At 47.0% G+C, this 22,059-nt stretch overlaps 1 protein-coding gene across 5 annotated transcripts; it reads right to left on the bottom strand.

The window, feature by feature from the left end:
- Positions 1-706: 706 nt before the first annotated feature.
- LOC140419184 (uncharacterized) lies at positions 707-20,792 on the bottom strand. 5 transcript variants are annotated; one of them, XR_011945591.1, is made up of 3 exons: positions 20,597-20,792; positions 11,194-11,865; positions 707-897 (listed from the first exon to the last, which is right to left on the bottom strand). XR_011945591.1 is itself a non-coding variant. In XM_072502953.1 (2 exons), the coding sequence occupies exon 2, from the start codon at positions 11,179-11,181 to the stop codon at positions 10,195-10,197; it is 987 nt and encodes a 328-aa protein (XP_072359054.1). In that variant the 5' UTR covers positions 11,182-11,865; positions 20,597-20,792; the 3' UTR covers positions 8,123-10,194. The 5 variants fall into 5 exon arrangements, 2 of the variants coding, with proteins under 2 accessions (XP_072359054.1, XP_072359055.1); XR_011945590.1 differs by having other exon boundaries at positions 707-853; XR_011945592.1 differs by lacking the exons at positions 707-897; positions 11,194-11,865 and adding an exon at positions 8,123-8,863.
- Between the last annotated feature and the right edge of the window lie 1,267 nt (positions 20,793-22,059).

Here is a 22,059-nt window from a genome sequence, read left to right as displayed (position 1 = left end):
CAGGTGACACTTGGAATATTGTCCACAATTCTGGTCGCCACAGTACCAGAAGGACGTGGAGGCTTTGGAGAGGGTGCAGAGGAGGTTTATCAGGATATTGCCTAGTCTGGAGGGTGCTAGCTATGTGCAGAGGCTGAAGAGACTCGGACTGTTTTTATTCGAAAGACAGATGTTGAGGGGTGACCTGATAGAGGTCGACAAGATTGTGAGGGGCATGGATAGAGTGCATGGGCAGGCACTCTTTCCCAGTGTGGAGGGGCCAGTCACCAGGGGGCATAGGTTTAAGGTCCATGGGGCAAAGTTTAGAGATGTGCGAGCCAGGTCTTTTTTGTTTTGCAGAGGGTGGTGAGTGCCCGGAACGCATTGCCAGGGGAGGTTGTGGAAGTAGATACATTAACAGTGACCATTAATGTTCTCCGTGTGTGGGAAGGGATTCACTCAGGTCACCAGCCTCACTTCATCATGGTCAATCTGTACTGGACAGTTACCAAGTGCATTATATCTTGCCTGAGGTTTGGGGCCCAGTACGGAATACAGTTCATACAGCAAGTGAGGAAAAGACAGCAGGAATTTCTCTAATCTGTGATTTACAAGGACACATTCTTGATTCCCAGCAGTTAAGTTTCTTCAGTAATTTCCTCATTTTCCCGAAACTACCCTGCCTGTTAATTCGATTATTTCTGATAATTCCATTACTGTAGCTATAAACATCACACATTAGAATTTAATTCTCCCCGATCCGATTTGAGTTTCCAATGAGTCGATTCTGTGGAAAGGCATGTCTTATCAGCGTTTCCACGGCGATCTGTCTGCAGTGAAGGAATTTCTTATCAGCGTTTCCACGGCGACCTGTCTGCAGCGAAGGAATGTCTGATCAGCGTTTCCATGGCGACCTGTCTGCAGTGAAAATGCAATGAAAAAAAATGAAAATCGCTTATTGTCACAAGTAGGCTTCAAATGAAGTTACTGTGAAAAGCCCCTAGTCACCACATTCCGGCACCTGTTCAGGGAGGCTGTTACGGGAACAGTGAAGCGCCTGCTTGAGTTTCTCCAGGTCCAGGTTAGTATCTCCCAAACCCTAAAAGGAGTTCAGATACACAAACTTTTAAATGTGGGAGGACAAGTTGAAAAAGTGATCCAAGGTTTTATAATTCTGGGTGTGGAGCACAAAAGGACAGAGGTCATCTAAACCTGTACAAATCATTGGTTATTCTGCAGTTAGAATAATAGATCAGGTTTTGGGGAGGGGCGGGGGGGGGGGGGGGCGGGCGGGGGGGGGGGGGGGCGGTGCAGTGGAGGAACTGGTGATGGTTTCTCTGATCTCTGAATGAAATGTTATTTTTAAAGTGAAGTGTATCTGTACTGGAAAATCTGAGTACCAAGTGCCAGCTTGAACCATTCTCCAATCAGTTACAGCACAGCTCCCTCTACATTGCCCCATGAAAGACTCCCAAGGCTAATAAAAAATGGTGTTAGATACGGAGTAAATCTCCCTCGATGCTGTCCCCATCAAACACTCCCACGATAGGTCTCGCATAAGATTAGATACAACGTATATCCTCCTCTGCACTGTCCCCATCAAACACTCCCACGACAGGGACAACACGGGGTTAGATACAGAGTAAAGCTCCAGTTACACTCTATCATCAAACACTGCCAGGGCAGATACACAGGCAGGTTCGCAAAATTATCCCTGGATGCCAAGGCTAGGAGAGACAGAATGGAAGGTATGGGGAGCTGGGACTGTTAAAATTTGGTTTTGGGATTGCAGATTACCCACAAAGTGGAGGGGGAGGGTGGGGAGGGGGGAATGGGATTAGATAAAGCTTAAAGCACATCCAGTTAGATAAATCCCCGGGACCTGAAAAAATGTATTCTGGGACATTGTAGGAGGCGAGGGGGGAAATTGTGGGTCCCCTGGCAGAGATATTTGAATCATCGACAGCCACAGGTGAGGTGCTTGAAGATTGGAGGGTAGCAAATCTTGTGTCTTTGTTTAAGAAAGGCCAGAGGGAAAAGCCTGGGAACTACAGACCTGTGAGCCTTGCGTCTGTGGTGGATAAGTTGTCAGAAGGTATTCTGAGAGACAGGATCTACAGGCATTTAGAGAGGCAAGGACTGATTAGGGACAGTCAGCATGGCTTTGTGAGTGGAAAATCATGGGCGGGATTCTCCCAGATGGTGGCAGAGTGTTCACGCCATCGGAAAAGCCGTCGTGTTTCACAATGGCGTGAACTGGCCGCAGAGACTACCGATTCTGGCCCCCACAGGGGGCCAGCATGGCGCTGGAGTGGTTCATGCTGCTCCAGCCTCCCTTCCCGGCGCCAACTGGGCACCGCGCCAACCCGCGCATGCGCAGTGGCACCACGCCAACCCGCACATGCGCAGTGGCCTTACTGAACGCGCCGGCCCACTACATAACATGGTGCAGGGGTTCAGGGGCCGGTGCGCAACAAAGTAGGCCCGGGGAGGGAGAGGCCAGCCCGCTGATCGGTGGGCCCCGATTGCAGGCCAGACCCCATCGGAGGCTCTCCCCGTGAACGGAGCCTCCCCCCACCCCCGCAACCCCCAACCCAGTGACCAGAGTTCCTGCCGGCTGTGAGCAGGTGTGGACAGCGCCGGCGGGACTCTGTCGTTGCCGCTCAGCCTATCTGGGCCGCCGAATCGGCGGCCCAGATGTGGACAGCGGCCCGCGACCAGCAGCGCGCCAAACGCATCAGCGCAAATGGCACCGATTCTCCGCTCCTCGGCGTGGCATGGCGCAGTTGCGGCGATTCTCCGGCCCGGGGCTCGGAGAATCCTGCCCCATGTGTCACGAATTTGATTGAATTTTTTGATGGTAGATCAGGGCAGTGCAGTTGACGTTGTCTACATGGACTTTAGCAAGGCCTTTGACAAGGTACAGCATGGTAGTTTTTTGCACAAGGTTAAATCTCACGGAATCCAGGGTGAGGTTGCCAATTGGATACAAAATTGGCTTGACGACAGAAGACACAGGGTGGTTGTAGAGGGTTTTTTTTCAAACTGGAGGCCTGGGACCAGCGGTGTGCCTCAGTAATCGGTGCTGGGTCCACTGTCATTTGTTGTTTATATTAATGATTTGGATGAGAATGTAGGAGGCATGGTTAGTAAGTTTGCAGATGATACCAAGATTTGTAGCATAGTGGACAGTGAAGGTTATCTAGGATTGCAACGGGATCTTGATCATTTGTGCCAGTGGGCCAATGAATGGCAGATGGAGTTTAATTTAGATAAATGTCAGGTGATACATTTTGGTTGATCGAATCGGGGCAGGACCTACTCAGTTAATGGTCGGGAGTTGGGGAGAGTTATACAACAATGAGATCTCCAAGTACAGGTTCATAGGTCCTTGAAAGTGGAGTCACGGGTGGACAGGGTGGTGAAGATGGCATTCGGCATATTTGGTTTCATTGAACATAAGAACATAAGAACTAGGAGCAGGAGTAGGCCATCTGGCCCCTCGAGCCTGCTCCACCATTCAATGAGATCATGGCTGATCTTTTGTGGACTCAGCTCCACTTTCCGGCCCGTACACCATAACCCATAATCCCTTTATTCTTCAAAAAACTATCTATCTTTATTTTAAAAACATTTAATGATGGAACCTCTACTGCTTCACTGGGCAAGGAATTCCATAGATTCACAGACCCTAGCCCATTCACAACCCTTTGGGTGAAGAAGTTCCTCCTAAACTCAGTCCTAAATCTACTTCCCCTTATTTTGAGGCTATGCCCCCTAGTTCTGCTTTCACCCGCCAGTGTAAACAACCTGCCCACATCTATCCTATCTATTCCCTTCATAATCTTATATGTTTCTATAAGATCCCCCCTCATCCTTCTAAATTCCGAGTACAGTCCCAGTCGACTCAACCTCTCCTCATAATCCAACCCCTTCAGCTCTGGGATTAACCTAGTGAATTTCCTCTGCACACCCTCCAGTGCCAGTACGTCCTTTCTCAAGTAAGGAGACCAAAACTGAACACAATACTCCAGGTGTGGCCTCACTAACACCTTATACAATTGCAGCATAACCTCCCTAGTCTTAAACTCCATCCCTCTAGCAATGAAGGACAAAATTCCATTTGCCTTCTTAATCACCTGTTGCACCTGTAAACCAACTTTTTGCGACTCATGCACGAGCACACCCAGGTCTCGCTGCACAGCAGCATGTTTTAATATTTTATCATTTAAATAATAATTCCTTTTGCTGTTATTCCTACCAAAATGGATAATCTCACATTTGTCAACATTGTATTCCATCTGCCAGACCCTAGCCCATTCACTTAGCCTATCCAAATCCCTCTGCAGACTTCCAGTATCCTCTGCACTTTTTGCTTTACCACTTCTCTTAGTGTCGTCTGCAAACTTGGACACATTGCCCTTGGTCCCCAACTCCAAATCATCTATGTAAATTGTGAACAGTTGTGGGCCCAACACTGATCCCTGACGGACACCACTAGCTACTGATTGCCAACCAGAGAAACACCTATTAATCCCCACTCTTTGGTTTCTATTAATTAACCAATCCTCTATCCATGTTACTACTTTCCCCTTAATGCAATGCATCTTTATCTTATGCAGTAACCTTTTGTGTGGCACCTTGTCAAAGGCTTTCTGGAAATCCAGATATACCACATCCATTGGCTCCCCGTTATCTACTGCACTGTTAATGTCCTCAAAAAATTCCACTAAATTAGTTAGGCACGACCTGCCCTTTATGAACCCATGCTGCGTCTGCCCAATGGGACAATTTCCATCCGGGTGCCTCGCTATTTCTTCCTTGATGATAGATTCCAGCATCTTCCCTACTACCGAAGTTAAGCTCACTGGTCTATAATTACCCGCTTTCTGCCTACCTCCTTTTTAAAAAAATATATTTTATTGAAGTTTATCAAACAAAGATTTTCCGTTTTTACAACTTAATAAAGGAATATACATTAAACGTTATTTAAATAATATATTAAACTAACAACAGATGGAAAAAAAAATAAACAAAAAGCAAATATTAACAATTAACTAAGAAAAAACAAAAACACAGAATAATACTACCCCCCCCCCCCCCCCACCCCCCCACGTTGCTGCTGCTGTCTTTTCTGTTTTTCCATTATCGTTCCGCGAGATAGTCAAGGAACGGTTGCCACCACCTGGTGAACCCGAGCCGATCCTCTTAACGCATATTTTATTCGTTCCAGTCTTATGAACCCTGCCATGTCGTTTATCCAGGCCTCCACGCCCAGGGGCTTCGCTTCTTTCCACATAAGTAGAATCCTTCGCCGGGCTACTAGGGACGCAAAGGCCAAGACGTCGGCCTCTCTCGCCTCCTGCACTCCCGGTTCTTCTGCAACCCCAAATATAGCCAACCCCCAGCTTGGTTTGACCCGGGCCCCCACCACCTTTGAGCTCACTCTTGCCACACCTTCCCAGAACTCATGCAGTGCCGGACACGACCAGAACATGTGAGTGTGGTTCGCCGAGCTTCCCGAGCACCTCCCACACCTGTCCTCCACCCCAAAAAACCTGCTCAGTCTTGCTCCCGTCATATGCGCTCTGTGTAGAACCTTAAATTGAATCAGGCTAAGCCTGGCACACGAGGACGAGGAATTTAGCCTACTTAGGGCACCTGCCCACAGCCCCTCCTCAATCTCTTCCCCCAGCTCCTCTTCCCATTTTCCCTTCAGCTCCTCTACCATCGCCTCCCACTCGTCTCTCATCTCCCTGTATATTTCAGACACTTTACATTCTCCAACCCATGCCCCCGAAGCTCTATCCTGGACCCCTTGCGTCGGGAGCCGTGGAAATTCCCTTATCTGTTGCCTCATAAACGCCCTCACTTGCATGTATCGGAAAGCATTCCCTGGTGGCAAGTTATATTTTTCTTCCAATGCTCACAAACTCGCAAACGTCCCGTCCACAAACAGGTCCTTCAGCTTCCTAATTCCTGCTCGCTGCCAACATTGAAATCCCCCATCTATCCTCCCCGTGACGAACCTATGGTTATTCCTTATCGGGGACCACACCGAGGCACCCGTCACTCCCCTATGTCGTCTCCACTGCCCCTAGATCTTCAAGGTCGCCACCACCACTGGGTTTGTGGTGTACCTTTTCGGGGAGAACGGTAGCGGCGCCATCACCAGCGTTTTTAGGCTCGTTCCCTTACAGGACGCCATCTCCAGCCTACCTCCTTTTTTAAACAGTGGTGTCACATTTGCTCATTTCAAATCTGCCGGGACCACCCCAGAGTCTAGTGAATTTTGGTAAATTATCACTAGTGCATTTGCAATTTCCCTAGCCATCTCTTTTAGCACTCTGGGATGCATTCCATCAGGTCCAGGAGACTTGTCTACCTTTAGCCCCATTAGCTTGCCCATCATTACCTCCTTGGTGATAACAATCCTCTCAAGGTCCTCACCTGTCATAGCCTTATTTCCATCAGTCACTGGCATGTTATTTGTGTCTTCCACTGTGAAGACCGACCCAAAAAACCTGTTCAGTTCCTCAGCCATTTCCTCATCTCCCATTATTAAATCTCCCTTCTCATCCTCTAAAGGACCAATATTTATCTTAGCCACTCTTTTTTGTTTTGTCTATTTGTAGAAACTTTTACTGTCTGTTTTTATATTCTGAGCAAGTTTACTCTCATAATCTATCTTACTCTTCTTTATAGCTTTTTTAGTAGCTTTCTGTTCCCCCTAAAGATTTCCCAGTCCTCTAGTCTCCCACTGATCTTTGCTGGAACATTGAATACAGGAGTTGGGCCGTCTTGCTGAAGTTGTATAAGATATTAGTAAGGCCACACTTGGAGTACTGTGTACAGTTCTGGTCAACCTATTTTCGAGAGGATATTATTAAACTAGAAATAGTGCAGAAAATATTTATTCAGATGCTACCGGGACTTGATGGTTTTAGTTATAAGGAGAAGCTGGGACTTTTTCCCTGGAGTGCAGGAGGCTTAGAAGTGATCTTAGTCTGTACGTTTACGGTAAGAGGGGAGATACAAAAGGGCTCAAAGGGGCAATTGTTTCACACAGAGGGTGGCGTGTATCTGGAATGAGTTGCCAGTGGCAGTAGTAGAGACGGGTATAATGTTGTCTTTTAAAAAGCATTTAGACAGTTATATGGGAAAGCTGGGTATAGAGGGATATGGGCCAAATGCGGCAATTGGGACTAGCTCAGTGGTAAAAACTGGGCGGCATGGCCAAGTTGGGCCGAAGGGCCTGTTTTCATGCTGTAAACCTCTCTGACTCTATACAACTGCAGCAAAACATCCCTACATTTATATTAGATTTCCTTTGCAATAAACAATAATATTCCATTGACCTTCCTGTACTTGCTGTACCTGCAGACTAACTTGGGATCGGGCACCCCCGATCCCTCTGTAACTCAGAGTTCTGCATCTCTCTCCATTTAAATAATATTGTTTTATTTAATACTTCCTGACAAAGTGGACAATTCACATTTTCCCAAATTATGCTCCATCTGTCTGGTTTTTGCCCACTCACTTAACCTATTTGTATCCTTTGCAGACTCCTTAAATCCACTTCACAAATTACTTTCCTACCTGTTGTTGAGGCTTCAGAAAATTTAGCCGCCAGACATTCAATCCCATCATCCAACACATTCATACAGATTGTAAATGGGTGAGAGCCCAGCACTGATCCTGGTGACATTCCACTTGTCACATCTTACCAACCCAGAAATGACCCATTTATACCTACTGGCTGCTTCCTGTTCGCTAACCAATCCTCTATCCATGCTGATATGTTGACTCCACACCATGAGCTCTTATTTTGTGCAATAACCTTTGATGTGGCACAATGGGAAATACCTTCTGGAAATCCAGATAAAGCACATCTACAGGTTCCCCTTTATTGACATCCCTTGTCACTTCCTCAGAGAACCTTGATAAATTAGTCAGTCACAATTGACTTCCTGAACTCCATTTTCAAACACTGTCAAAGAAAATTCAAATTTCCTCTACCCCTCTGGCTCCTTTGCCAATTACTTTAGAGGGACTCACTTTCTGTTAAAGAGCCTGTTAAACCCTCTCACCCACTTTCCCGAAAGTGAACAAATTTAATCAGGAAAATTCCAACAAATTCAAATATTTTCCTGTTAAAAGTTTATTGACGAAACAGAACATCGTTAAAAACACTAACAGAAAATTACTTGAGGATCAAAGACAACCTGAGTAACAGGATGTTCACAATGTTCAGGTCCCAAATGGTTTCCCTTCGGCTCCTCTGTACCCTGCTCCCATGACTCCCCGCTTTGGACACAGGGGCACTGAACCCTGGGGGTCACATCACCATCAGCCCCGGTCACCCTCACCCCTGATTGGTTGGAGGTACAGTTCCCAGTCAGTCCCCCAGCAGCTTCCTGTCGCTATTAGCGACGCCCATGGCAGTTTCCCAACTGGGGAACAAGCCCCGTTATTCTCAGCTAAATTCAGCCCTCAGCTCCATCACCTGGCTGTCATTGACACGAGCAATAGAGACAGAAAGGTGCCCGAGGGTCAAACAGGAAGACAAAACTTGCGGATTAGGACCCCCATAAAGGTCAGCAACTTCTTGGAAAAAATCAAATTCCCAGTCCACAAATTAAAGGATCACATGACGGGTCTTCAAGTTTCCTGACTTTTAATGCAACAAACAAACTAGAAGCTACTTTAACTCGGAAACCTACACAGTAAACTATAAACTAGAACTTTGCCTTTTTGCACAATCTAAAATCACACTCCACGATTTAAGTAACTCTGTCCTGGAAGTCAAAACTTAATTGTCTCAGAACCTGTCCAAAGTGATGATTCATTTCCGAGGATTTACTTCAGTTCTTCGACCAAGACACTGAGGTAAAAAAGGGAGAATAGAATAGAATGTGAACTAGCAAAATACATAAAAATGGACTGTAAAAGTTTCTGTGGCTATGTAATAAGGAAATGTTTGGCTCAGACAAAGGTTTGTCCATTCCAGATAGTCAGGAGAATTTAGAATGAGGAATAGAGATCTCTACAGCCACCTCGTTCACCACTCTGGGATGTGGATCATCAGCTTTTGGGGATTTATTCACTTTCAGTCCCATTAATTTCTCCAGTACTACTTTTTCACCAATACTAATCTCTGCCAGTCCCTTGGTTCTCTGGTGTGTTGGGGACAATTTCTGTATCTTCCTCTGTGAAGACAGACACACATTGTTTAGTTTCTCTGCCATTTCCTTACTCCCCATTATAAACTCTCCTGTCTCTGCCTGGAATGGACCCACATTGGTCTTTGCTAATCTTTTCCTTTTCACATTCCTGTAGAAGCTTTTCCAGTCGGTTTTTATGTTTCTCGCCAGTTTGCTCTCATCAGTTTCTTGGTCCCCCTTTGCTGAATTCTAATGGAGCTCATGGGATCTTTAACTTTTCTTGTTCGCTATGGTTGCATCACGTTTCCGGTTGGATTTTTGTTCCTTAAAAGAATCTATATTTGTTGTATATATGCAAATTAAAAGTCACAAAAATCCCAGAGGATCATAGGCTGCTCTCCCCTTTGACAGAGAGAGAGCTGACTGGAGGTGATTTAACCTGAGGGTCAGCACACCTCAGGCGAGGGGCCTGGTTGAGAAGGCGGGGCCTTCATGAATAAACTCAGCCTGTACGGGAGTTGAATCCTCACTGTTGGCCTTGCTCTGCATCACAAAGAGTCGTCCAACCAACTGAGCAAACTGACCCCTGATAAATATGTAATAATTCCTTAAATATTAGGTATTCCCTGTACCAATCAGTTTCCCAGACCACCTCTGACAACATACCTCTCACACCCTGATAGTTTTCTTCTGTGAGGAACGCCCAGATAAATTAATAAAAGAATCATGTAACCACCAGGGCCCATCTCCATGGCAACGTGGCATGCTTTGGGGGTTCCAAACAGAAATAGCAACTAAATATCTTCACACTTCCCAACATCCTTTCACTCTGTGATTCTTGTGCAATTTGAAGCCAGGTATTACCTACAAAGCTCAAAGGGCATCAGCCCACTGGAGGCAAAATGATGAGACTGGTCAGTCCAGCAGAAAGAAACCCTCCAACCATCCCCATTGACTACCTGTCAGAATGAACAAAACGTAGTCCTGGATGTAGAGCAGAAACAGTAACAGCAGAATCCAACCACTGTACTCAATTGTGAAATTGTTGGCATCACAGCAGGTGCGATGAAGTATGCAATCCCATCGCACATTGAGAAGTGAAGGACCTCTCCCCAGCGTGAACTCGCTGGTGTGTCCGCAAGTGAGATAACCGAGTGAGTCCCTTCCCACACTGAGGGCAGGTGAATGGCTTCTCTCCAGTGTGAACTCGCTGGTGTGAATGCAGGTTGGATAACTGAGTAAATCCCTTCCCACACTGAGAGCAGGTGAACGGTCTCTCCCCAGTGTGAACTCTCTGGTGTTTCTGCAGGGTGGATAACTGAGTGAATCCCTTCCCACACTGAGAGCAGGTGAATGGCCTCTCCCCAGTGTGAATTCGCTGGTGTGACTGCAAGCCGGATGACTGAGTGAATCCCTTCCCACACTGAGAGCAGGTGAATGGCCTCTCCCCAGTGTGAAATTGCTGATGTTTCTGCAGGGTGGATGAATCACGGAATCCCTTCCCACACTGAGGACAAGTGAATGGCCTCTCCCCAGTGTGAATTCGCTGATGGATCCGCAGGGTGGATGAATCAATGAATCCCTTCCCACACTGGGAGCAGGTGAATGGCCTCTCCCCAGTGTGAATTCGCTGGTGTCTCCGCAGGGCGGATAACTCAGTAAATCCTTTCCCACACTGAGAGCAGATGAATGGCCTCTCTCCAGTGTGAACTCGCTGGTGAGTGCGCAGGTGGGATAAGTGAGTGAATCTTTGCCCACACTGAGAGCAGGTGAATGGCCTCTCCCCAGTGTGAACTCGCTGGTGTGCCTGAAGGTTAGATAATTGACTGAATCCCTTCCCACACTGAGAGCAGGTGAACGGCCTCTCCCCAGTGTGAACTCGCTGATGTTTCCGCAGGGTGGATGAATCAATGAATCCCTTCCCACACTGAGAGCAGGAGAATGGCCTCTCCCCAGTGTGACTGCGTCGATGAATCTCCAGCTGAGATGGGGCTTGGAATCCCTTCCCACAGTCCCCACATATCCACGGATTCCCCATGATTTGGGTTACCTCGTGTCTCTCCAGGTTGGATGATCAATTGAAGCCTCTTCCACAGACACAACACGTGTATGGCCTCTCCCTGCTGTGAATGTTATGTTTATTCAGGCTGTGTAACTGGTTTCCTCAGACAGTTCACTGGAACTGTCTGCACGTTCTCCCCGTGTCTGCGTGGGTTTGCTCCGGGTGCTCCGTTTCCTCCCACAGTCCAAAGATGTGCGGGTTAGGTGGATTGGCCATGATAAATTGCCCTTAGTGTTGAAAAAGGTTGGATGGGGTTATTCGGTTACGGTGATAGGATGGAGGTGTGGGCTTAGGCAGGGTGATCTTTCCAAGGGATGGTGCAGACTTGATGGGCCAAACGGTCTCCTTCTGCACTGAAAATTCTGGGAGTCTATGAACTCTCTCTCTCGGGTGTGTTGTGTGGGTCTCGGTGCTTTTCCAGTCACACTGATGTTTCCACAGTCAGTTCACTGGAACTCTCTCACTTGGATGTGTGTTGTGTGGGTCTCGGTGCTTTTCCAGTCACACTGATGTTTGAAATCTTTAGCTGACAGTTCGGGCAAACATTTCTCCTTCTAGATTCAAAGGCCGATGATATTCAGGTTCCAGGGAATCGAGTGACTGTCAGATCGAGACGTAATGTTTGAGATTTCTGTCTGTAATTCCTCCTCATGGAATATCCTGTAAAAACAATTTACAAAATTCATCACTGACAGTACAGGACAGAAACGTAGAACAACAATTCTCATTTCTATGGAACATTTTTTCCTCTCTTATTCCCCGAAAGCTGTAAATCTCCCTCCTATACACTCTCCCTCCATCCTCACTCTGCTGTATCCAATGACCCTCCTAATTCTCCTGATTGTGCTAATTCAGGCTGATTGACAGATTGTAGAAGCCAGGTATTTCGAATACAACTAGTATAGGTAAAAGATAGCTGTTTAAGCATAAATATTAGGCCCCAGTTTTAAATACCCATTTATACAGCATAATTCACTTTTACTGAAGTCCGTTGTTCTGGCAAATGCATAAAATTCCATTATAGATTATAACAGCACAGTTGCAAGACAATTTGACACTGCTTGTGCTAATTGTCAAGGACAAGGATTGAGTTCCATGGCAACGAGGTGGCAGGAGTCCAATGCAGTTTGTTAGAGCATTGAATCATATATATTTCACTCAATCTTTCTCGATATGAAGTCTCAATTGTTACATTAGCCAAGCCAGTTTACAACCAGTCTATTACTGGTAAAGATTAGCAGAATATCACATTCCATAACATGTAGACATGAAACAATTAAAAAGCTGATGTTGCACATTGAAGATGGATGGCTTGCCATCAAATCAAATGTGTTTGAGTCTAACCCAAACCAATTAGGATTATATTGGGGTGTGATTAGATGACTTAAGACAGATATGAAAGTGTATAACTGAAAAGTTTCCCCCCGCCATTTTTGGATGTTGTCTTTTGGGTGTTGTCTGTCCTTAATTTCTGTCTTTGATTCTGTCAGTGTGTCTTTCTGTAGTGTCTTTGTGTTGTGTTGTCTTTCTGTTAGTTTAGTCAGTTTTGTCCTTAATAGTCTTTCTGTCTGTTAATGTGAGATGTCTTTTGGGGGGTTCTGTCAGTCTGTTAGTCTACTTTTGAGTTTGAGTTTAGCTGAAGATTAGCTCTCTCTCTCTTTTCATGTTTCATTGCCAGACTTTGACCGTTTAAAAGTTACTTTCGAGCTATCTGCCTAAGCAAAAGAGATAATGCCTGTAATTCTCTGAAAGCTTCGAATTGCCTTTTAAATGACTTTCAAATTGTAAACAAGCGACTACAAATAAAACAATTCTTTTTGGCACCTGAGAAGTTTGACTGAAGTTTCTGCTGAGTCCCAGTATTCGCAAAGTGCTACTGGGAACCGAATAGCAGAGATAATATAAATTCCTTCAACTTTACACAGTCGAATAATACAAGGAATCGAACAACTTGGCATAGTCCAAAAATATTACAAATCTTACAACTTGTCGTATTGCGCCAGGACTTTGATTCATCAACTAAACTTCCCCCAAACTTGGCGTAGTTCGACAGGTTAAGATCCCGTCAATTACAGATTCCTACACAGATCCAAGCTCAGCTCACAGCTTCCTATCCAGGAGATCACAACAAATATGAGCTGCAATCGGCCATTCGGACCATCGAGCCTGAACCATTCAATGGGATCATTGGCTGACCAAGTTCAGCACTGTTTTCCCACACTATCCCCCATATCACAGTGGTTAGCACTGTAGCTTCACAGCTCCAGGGTTGCAGGTTTGATTCCCGGCTTGGGTCACTGTCTGTGCAGAGTCTGCACGTTCTCTCTGTGTCTGTGTGGGTTTCCTCCGGGTGCTCCGGTTTGCTCCCATGGTCCAAAGATGTGCAGGTTAGGTGGATTGGCCATGCTAAATTGCCCTTAGTGTGAAAAAGGTTAGATGGGGTTATTGGGTTACGGGGATAGGTGGAGGTGTGGGCTTAAGTAGGGTGCTCTTTCCAAGGGCGGTGCAGAGTCAATGGGCCAAATGGCCTCCTTCTGCACTGTAAATCCTCTGTGGTACAGAATTCCAAAGCTTCACCACATCCTCGAGTAAAGAAATCCCTCCTCATCTCAGCGTTCTCTCCATTTACCTGCCAGTTCCACATAACCCTCATCAATCAAAAGTCTGTCTGTGGGGGGGGATGTCGGGTTTGTGATATGGGTGCGGGAGTAGCTGTTATTCCGCAGGTTCTGGCACCACTCACCTATAATCTGTCACTTACCTGATTGCCCGGCACCCACCTACCTAATCCTTGAATTAATATTGTGATCAAGTCCCTGGAAGACGCCAGGGTTCAGTTTGGTAGGATTATGCCAAAAAGAGTCAAGAAATGCGCCGATAAAACAGCGCAGGTGGATTCAGCGGAAAAGGAGCCGCCTTTTCAACATGGCGGCCTGACCCTCAGGAGGTCTCTCGACCCCGCTCTCTGGGAGGCGGTGAAAATGATGACTGCCGACATTATCCGTGTTATTGACCAGAGACGGAGTGTGCTGACTCAATATCTGTGTCCTCATGAGGACCAGCTACAAAACGCCATGAGAGGCTCGATGATCCGGAGGAGAGAATACTGAACATTCAGCAAGATGCCTCCTCGACGGAGACAAGGGGCGCGATTCTCCACTCCCACGCCGTTTGGGAGAATCGCCTGGGCCGCCAGAATTCCTCCCAAGCAGCAGGAATGGCCCGGTCGAGTTTCGCGGGCCGCAGGCCGGAGAATCGCCGGAGACACCCAAAATGGCGATTCTCCGGCACCCCCGCTATTCTGAGGCCCGGATGGGCCGGGCGGCCAGGCCAAAACGGCGGGTTCCCCCCGGCGCCGTCCACACCTGGTCGCTGCAGTCGTGGGCGGTGTGTGAACGCTGGGGGGGTCGGCCTGCGGGGGGGCGAGGTGGGATCCTGTACCGGGGCGTACCTCAGATGTGGGGTGGCCCGCAATCGGTGCCCACCGATCTTCGGGCCGTCCTCTCTGAAGGAGGACCTCCTTCCTTCTGCGGCCCCGCAAGATCCGTCCGCCATCTTCTTGAGGGGCGGACTTAGAGAGGACGGCAACCACGCATGCACGGGTTGGCGCTGACCAACCCGCGCATGCGCGGATGACGTCCGTTATGCGGCGCCGGCCGCGTCATCTATGCGGCGCCGTTTTTATGCGGGCGACAAGGCCTGACGCGGGTAGACGACGCGGCCCCGATACTGGCCATTGTCAGGGCCTGAATCGGTCGGGACCGGGGCCATTCCGCGCCGTTGTGAACCTCGACGGTGTTCACAACGGCGCGGCCACTTCGCCGTGGGGGTGGAGAATCCCGCCTAAGAATTCAATCCTTTGAAAACCAGCCGAGTGGCTGGCGGAGGTCCTGGAGGATTTGGAGAACTGAGGGTCACAGAAAGAACATCCGAGTCATTGGTCTGTCAGATGGTCATCATAGAATTTACAGTGCAGAAAGAGGCCACTCGGCCCATCGGGTCTGTGCCTTGGAAACAGCACCCCAGCCAAGCCCATACCTCCACCCCATCCCCGTAACCCAGTTACCCCACCTAACCTTTTATTTGGACACGAAGGACAATTTATCGTGGCTAATCCACCTAACCTGCACATCTTTGGACTGTGGGAGGAAACTGGAGAGCCCGGAGTAAACCCACGCAGACAGGAGAGAACGTGCAGACTCTGCACAGATAGTGACCCAAGCCGGGAATCGAACCTGGGACCCTGGAGCTGTGAAGCAACTGTGCTAACCACTATGCTACCATGCCGCCCATAAATTGTTATTTTCTGTCCATTCAGTGTGGAGGGTAAGGCTCCCGTGAGGTTCTTTAAGGACCAACTGCCACGTTTTCGCAACTGGATTTGAAGCCTGGGCATTTCAAATTAGAAAGGGTGCATCTCTGAGGCTGAGGGATAGTTTTCATCGCAGGCCTGTAATCATTCGCTTCCACAACTTGAAAGAAGGTCCTGGAGACGGGTACGGTGAGGTGGCACCTGGCCCCAGGAGGGAGTGAGGATTCAGGACTTTTCGGCAGCAACACCGAAGCTTCGAGACTTCGATGAAGTTCAAAGGCAGCTCAAGGCTGTGGGGAGTGAATTACGTCAGGCTTTATCCTGCTCCCGAAAAATGGTATCCAACAACTCGGTCAAGTCTTTCAATAATCCAACTATTGCCTTGGCCTTCATTAAATCCATGAAGGGCAAGGATCTGGAGGAATGGTTTGCAGCTTGGACATCCACTGGAACGAACCTCTTTCCATTTAGAAAGTACTCTTTTCTATTCTTTTTTGGTCCAAAATGTATAACCTCACGCTTGTTTACTTTGAATTCAATTTGCCACAAATTTGCCTATTCACCGAGTCTGTCAATATCTTCTTACAATTTTATGCCATTATCTAGTCTGTCTGCGATGCCACCGAACTTTGTATCATCAGCAACAGTGAAGAGGCCCTTCGGCCCATTGAGTCTGAATGGCCACCGACACGTGAAAAGGACCTGACCTACCTATCTATTCCCATTTGCCGGGACTTGGCCCATAGCCTTGAATGTTATGACGTGCCAAGTGTTTAAAGGATGTGAGGCAACCCGCTTCTACCACCCTCCCAGGCAGTGGGTTCCAAACCACCCTCTGGGTAACAAGGCTTTTCCTCAAAACCCCCCTAAACCTTCTCCCCTCATCTTGAACTTGTGTCCCTCGTGACTGATCTTAACTGAGGGGAACAGCTGCTCCCTATCCACCCTGTCCAAGCCCCTAATAATTCTGTACACCTCAATCAGCAGCCCCCCCCACAACCCCAACCCCCCCCCCCCCCCACCACAACCCCCCAACCTCCCCCACCACAACCCCCCCACACACACACATGCAACGGCCCCCTTCTCGGCTCCAATGAAAACAATCCAAGCCTAAGGATAACCCAGAAAATTAAAAGAAAAATGCAGGATAATCCAGAAAATTACAAGCCGGTGAACTTTACATTAGTGGTAGGGAAATTATTGGAGAGGATTCTTCGAGACAGGATTTGCTGCCATTTCGAAGCAAGTGGACGTATTAGTGATAGGCAGCACGGTTTTGTGAAGAGGAGGTAGTGTCTCATTAACTTGATAGAGTTTTTTGAGGGAGTGACGAAGATGATTGATGAAGGTAGTAAGCCCCTTGGCAGACTGGTACAGAAGGTGAAGTCACACAGGATCAGAGCTGAACTGGTAAGATAGATACAGGATTGGCTCGGTCATAGAAGACTGAGGGTAGCAGTGGAAGGCTGTGACTAGTGGTGTTTCGTGGGGATCACTGCTGTGACCTGTGCTGTTTGGAGGATATATGAGTGATTTGGAGGAAAATGTAACTGGTTTGATTGCTAAGTTTGCAGGCAACACAAAGGTTAGTGGAATTGCGGATAGTGATGTGGACCGTCAGAGGATGCTGCAAGATAGAAATCGGTCGGAGACTTGGGCAGAGAGATGGCAGATGGAGTTTAATCCAGCCAAATGTGAGGTAACGCATTCTGGAAGGTCTAATACAGTAGGGAAAGATACAGCAAATGGCAGAACCATTAAGAGGATGGCATCGCAAGTGGAGAAGGTAGTCAAGAAGGCATACGGCATGCTTGCCTTCATCGGCCGGGGCATTGAGTTTAAAAATTGAAAAGTCATGTTGCAGCTTTACAGAACCTTAGTTAGGCCACACTTGGAATATAGTGTTCAATTCTGGTCGCCACACTACCAGAAAGATGTGGAGACTTTGGAGAGGAAACAGAAAAGATTTACCAGGATGTTGCCTGGTATGGAGGGCATTAGCTATGAGGAGAGGTTGGAGAAACTTAGTTTGATCTCACTGGAACGACGGAGGTTGAGGGGTGACCTGACAGATGTCGACAAAATTATGAGGGGCATGAACAGAGAGGATGGTCAGAAACATTTTTCCAGGGTGGAAGAGTCAATTACTGGGGCACACAGGTTTAAGGTGAGAGGGGCAAAGTTTAGAGATGTAGGAGGGAAATTCTTTTACACAGAGGGTAGTGCGTGCCTGGAACTCACTGCCAGAGGTGGTGGTGGAAGCAGGTATAACAGTGGCATTTAAGGGACGCCTTGACAAATAGATGAATAGGATGGGGGACCCCAGAAGAGTAGAAGGTTTTAGATTAGACGGGCAGCATGATCAGTGCAGGTTTGAGAAGGCCGAAGGGCCTGTTCCTGTGCTGTAACTTTCTTTGTTCTTTGTTTGTTCTATCCAACCTCTCTTCATAAATGTTCCATCCGGGCAACATCCTGGTGAATCTCCTCTGCACCCTCTCCAATCATATCCTTCTTATAATTGTCCCATTGGGCAGACGCAGCATGGGTTCATAAAGGGCAGGTCGTGCCTAACTAATTTAGCGGAGTTTTTTTGAGTACATTACCAGTGCGGTAGATAACGGGGAGCCAATGGATGTGGTACATCTGGATTTCCAGAAAGCCTTTGACAAGGTGCCACACAAAAGTTTGCTGCATAAGATAAAGATGCATGGCATTATAGGGAAAGTAGTAGCATGGATAGAGGATTGGTTAATTAATAGAAAGCAAAGAGTGGGGATTAATGGGTGTTTCTCGGGTGGCAAATAGTAGCTAGTGGTGTCCTTCAGGGATCAGTGTTGGGCCCACAACTGTTCACAATTTACATAGATGATTTGGAGTTGGGGACCAAGGGCAATGTGTCCAAGTTTGCAGACGACACTAAGAGAAGTGGTAAAGCAAAAAGTGCAGAGGATACTGGAAATCTGTATAGGGATTTGGATAGGCTAAGTGAATGGGTTGGGGTCTGGCAGATGGAATACAATGTTGACAAATGTGAGGTTATCCATTTTGGTAGGAACAACAGCAAAAGGGATTATTATTTAAATGATAAAATATTAAAACATGCTGCTGTGCAGCGAGACCTGGGTGTGCTAGTGCATGAGTCGCAAAAAGTTGGTTTACAGGTGCAACAGGTGATTAAGAAGGCAAATGGAATTTTGTCCTTCATTGCTAGAGGGATGGAGTTTAAGACTAGGGAGGTTATGCTGCAATTGTATAAGGTGTTAGTGAGGCCACACCTGGAGTATTGTGTTCAGTTTTGGTCTCCTTACTTGAGAAAGGACGTACTGGCACTGGAGGGTGTGCAGAGGAAATTCACTAGGTTAATCCCAGAGCTGAAGGGGTTGGATTATGAGGAGAGGTTGAGTAGACTGGGACTGTACTCGGAATTTAGAAGGATGAGGGGGGATCTTATAGAAACATATAAGATTATGAAGGGAATAGATAGGATAGATGTGGGCAGGTTGTTTACACTGGCGGTGAAAGCAGAACTAGGGGGCATAGCCTCAAAATAAGGGGAAGTAGATTTAGGACTGAGTTTAGGAGGAACTTCTTCACCCAAAGGGTTGTGAATGGGCTAGGGTCTGTGAATCTATGGAATTCCTTGCCCAGTGAAGCAGTAGAGGTTCCATCATTAAATGTTTTTAAAATAAAGATAGATAGTTTTTTGAAGAATAAAGGGATTATGGGTTATGGTGTTCGGGCCGGAAAGTGGAGCTGAGTCCACAAAAGATCAGCCATGATCTCATTGAATGGTGGAGCAGGTTCGAGGGGCCAGATGACCTACTCCTGCTTCTAGTTCTTATAATGTGGCAACCAGAAATGCGAACAGTAATGTCCCATGTGTCTTTTTCACCACCCTATTAACCTGCCCTTCCATGTTCAGAGATCTCTGGACAAACACGCCAAGGTCCCTTTGTTGCTCAGAACTTCCCAGTGTCATGCTGTTCATTGAATACTTCCTGGTCACATTACCCCTTCCAAAGTGTGTCAGTTCACTTTTTCTGCCCATTTGACCATTCCGTCTATATCTTTCTGTAACCCAAGACACTCAACCTCACTGTTAACCATCTGACCAATCTTTGAGTTATCCGCAAGTCTTCCATGTGGGATCTTGTCAAAAGCTTTATTGAAATCCATGTAAACTACATCAACTGCACAACTCCATCTACACACCTGGTCACATGCTCAAAAAATTCAATCAAATTTGTTAGGCATGACCTCCCTCTGACAAAGTCATGCTGACTATTCCTGATCAAACCTCTCCAAGTGGAAATAGAGTCCATCAGAACTTTCTCCAATAGTTTCCCTACCACTGATGTAAGACTCACTGGACTGCAGTTCCCTGGCTTATCTCTACAACCTTTCTTAAATAATAGGACCACATTAGCTGTTCTCAAGTCACCTGGCAACTCCCCTCGTGGCCAGAAATTAAAAGTTTGAGTCAGAGCCACTGAAATCTCCTCCCTTGCCTACCACAGCATCCTGGGACACAATTCATGCAGACCTACTAATCTAATAATCTTATGGGCGGCACAGTAATATAGTGGTTAGCACTGCTGCTTCACAGCGCCAGGGACCTGGGTTTGATTCCTGGCTTGGGTCATTGTCTGTGCGGAGTCTGCACATTCTGCCCGTGTCTGCGTGGGTTTCCTCCCACAAGTACCGAAAGACGAGCTTCTTAGGTGAATTGGACATTCTGAATTATTCCTCAGTGCATCCGAACTGGTGTCGGAATGTGGCAACTCAGGGATTTTGATAGTAACTTCATTGCAGTGTTAATGTAAGCCTTCTTGTGACAATAATAAAGATTATTGTGAATGGGCCGAAAGGCCTCTTTCCGTGCTGTAAAATTCTACGACTTTAAAGATAGAGGTGGTAGAGGGAGGGAGGGAATGAATTTATAGAGAACGTGCCAAAGCCCCAACATTCACCAGCTCTGAGGACACACCTTAGCTCCCTTTCCAATCTGAAAGCAGCCCGAGCTGGATTTACATTCCCCTTAATTGATCATTGCTGGGTGATAATCCTGTACTTCCTCACCTCACACCACTGTGACAGCACCTTCACCACACAGACTGCAGCAACTGACCAAACATCACCTTCCCAGTTATTCCTGAAGGCACCGCCTTCCCAACCTGGCCCCTTGCCTGAGGTGCGGTGATCCTCAGGTCACATCACCGCCGGTCAGCTCTCTCCCGGGACCAGGCCCTGGTTCACAGCCGCCATCTTGGGGAAGCAGAGCGCATGCGCTGGTGTATTGGTGATGCAACAGCGAGTGGGCGGGGCCTGAAAGTTTCTGTTCCCAGCCGGGTCCTAGTGCCCGGTGATCTGTTAAAGGCAACCGGTTTTTTAAATGTTTCACCCACTCCCAGGCTGAAGCTGATGTTTGTGGCCTGGAGGTGCCTGTAGATCACGTAGACATTCAGTGTGAGAGGCTGCAGCCTCTGTCTAGCTACCTGAAGGGGGTTACACAGCGTTTGATTACATTTAGTGGTCCTTTCCAGTTCATTATCAGGATGTTTATGTGATATTTTCTTACCCTCAGTGTGATATTTCTTTATTTAAAATACATTTCAGCAGCAGGCTGACTGGTGATTTTTAAAGGAATAAAGTTTATTTATTATCACACTATTTCCCTGGATGTTTGAACATCTCAGCTCCTCGTCTCTTTCACACTCACTGACACATAACAGAAATTAGGTACAGATCAAGTTGAAGCTGTAATTATGAAAATGGAATGTAGACTGCAATCTTTATATCGCTGCAGGTCTGTTGTCTTCTTGTTGAACTAATCCTTTAGTTGGAGTGAAGCATTTTTAGAAACGAATAATTCTCACGAGTCTCTGAAGCTTTCTGTAGATGAATCGACAGGAGGTTGGTTCTCAGGTGGGCTTGGAAGCTGGAATATGTTCAGTACTGTGGCTGCACTGGAAAACATTCAGCTCTGCTGTTTCAGCAGGTTCCTGGTGCTTCAGATGCTTCTCACACACACATTTGCTTTGTTCAGGGTTTATTATACTGCATCCCTGACAATTAACTGCAGGGTTAAAACTCAGACCCAGAACACCCCGATACAATAGCAGTTTACGATGCTCACTCACGCTTATCTCTGCCCCAATTCGAGCTCATTCTCCTGTGTTCAATAGGACACTTGGAGACCAACAGTCCAGAGATTTCATATTCCTCAAATGCTGGTTCATCCTGACACAACGAGACATTTAAACTTCACATGTGGCTGCAAAGTTTCCTTATTTAGGTCCGTGTTTAACTAAATATTGGTCACAGAATCGAATGTTGCCCACAGTTTAATGTCCATAATAACATGTTAAGTTGCAGCCATCTTGGCAGAGTTTGTGGATCTTACAGTCTGTAATATCTAGTATCCTTGTGCCGAACGTGACATCTTGAATCTACTCTTGGGTCTGGATAAAACAGTGCATTGTCGCTGGGTGGGATGGGCGGCACGGTAGCACAGTGTATAGCACTGTTGCTTCACAGCTCCA

The sequence above is a fragment of the Scyliorhinus torazame genome, chromosome 5, assembly GCF_047496885.1.
Source record: "Scyliorhinus torazame isolate Kashiwa2021f chromosome 5, sScyTor2.1, whole genome shotgun sequence".
In the NCBI taxonomy this organism is placed as follows: Eukaryota; Metazoa; Chordata; class Chondrichthyes; order Carcharhiniformes; family Scyliorhinidae; genus Scyliorhinus; species Scyliorhinus torazame.
Note: the sequence above shows the minus strand (reverse complement) of the source record. Positions and strands in the feature narration are given on the sequence as shown.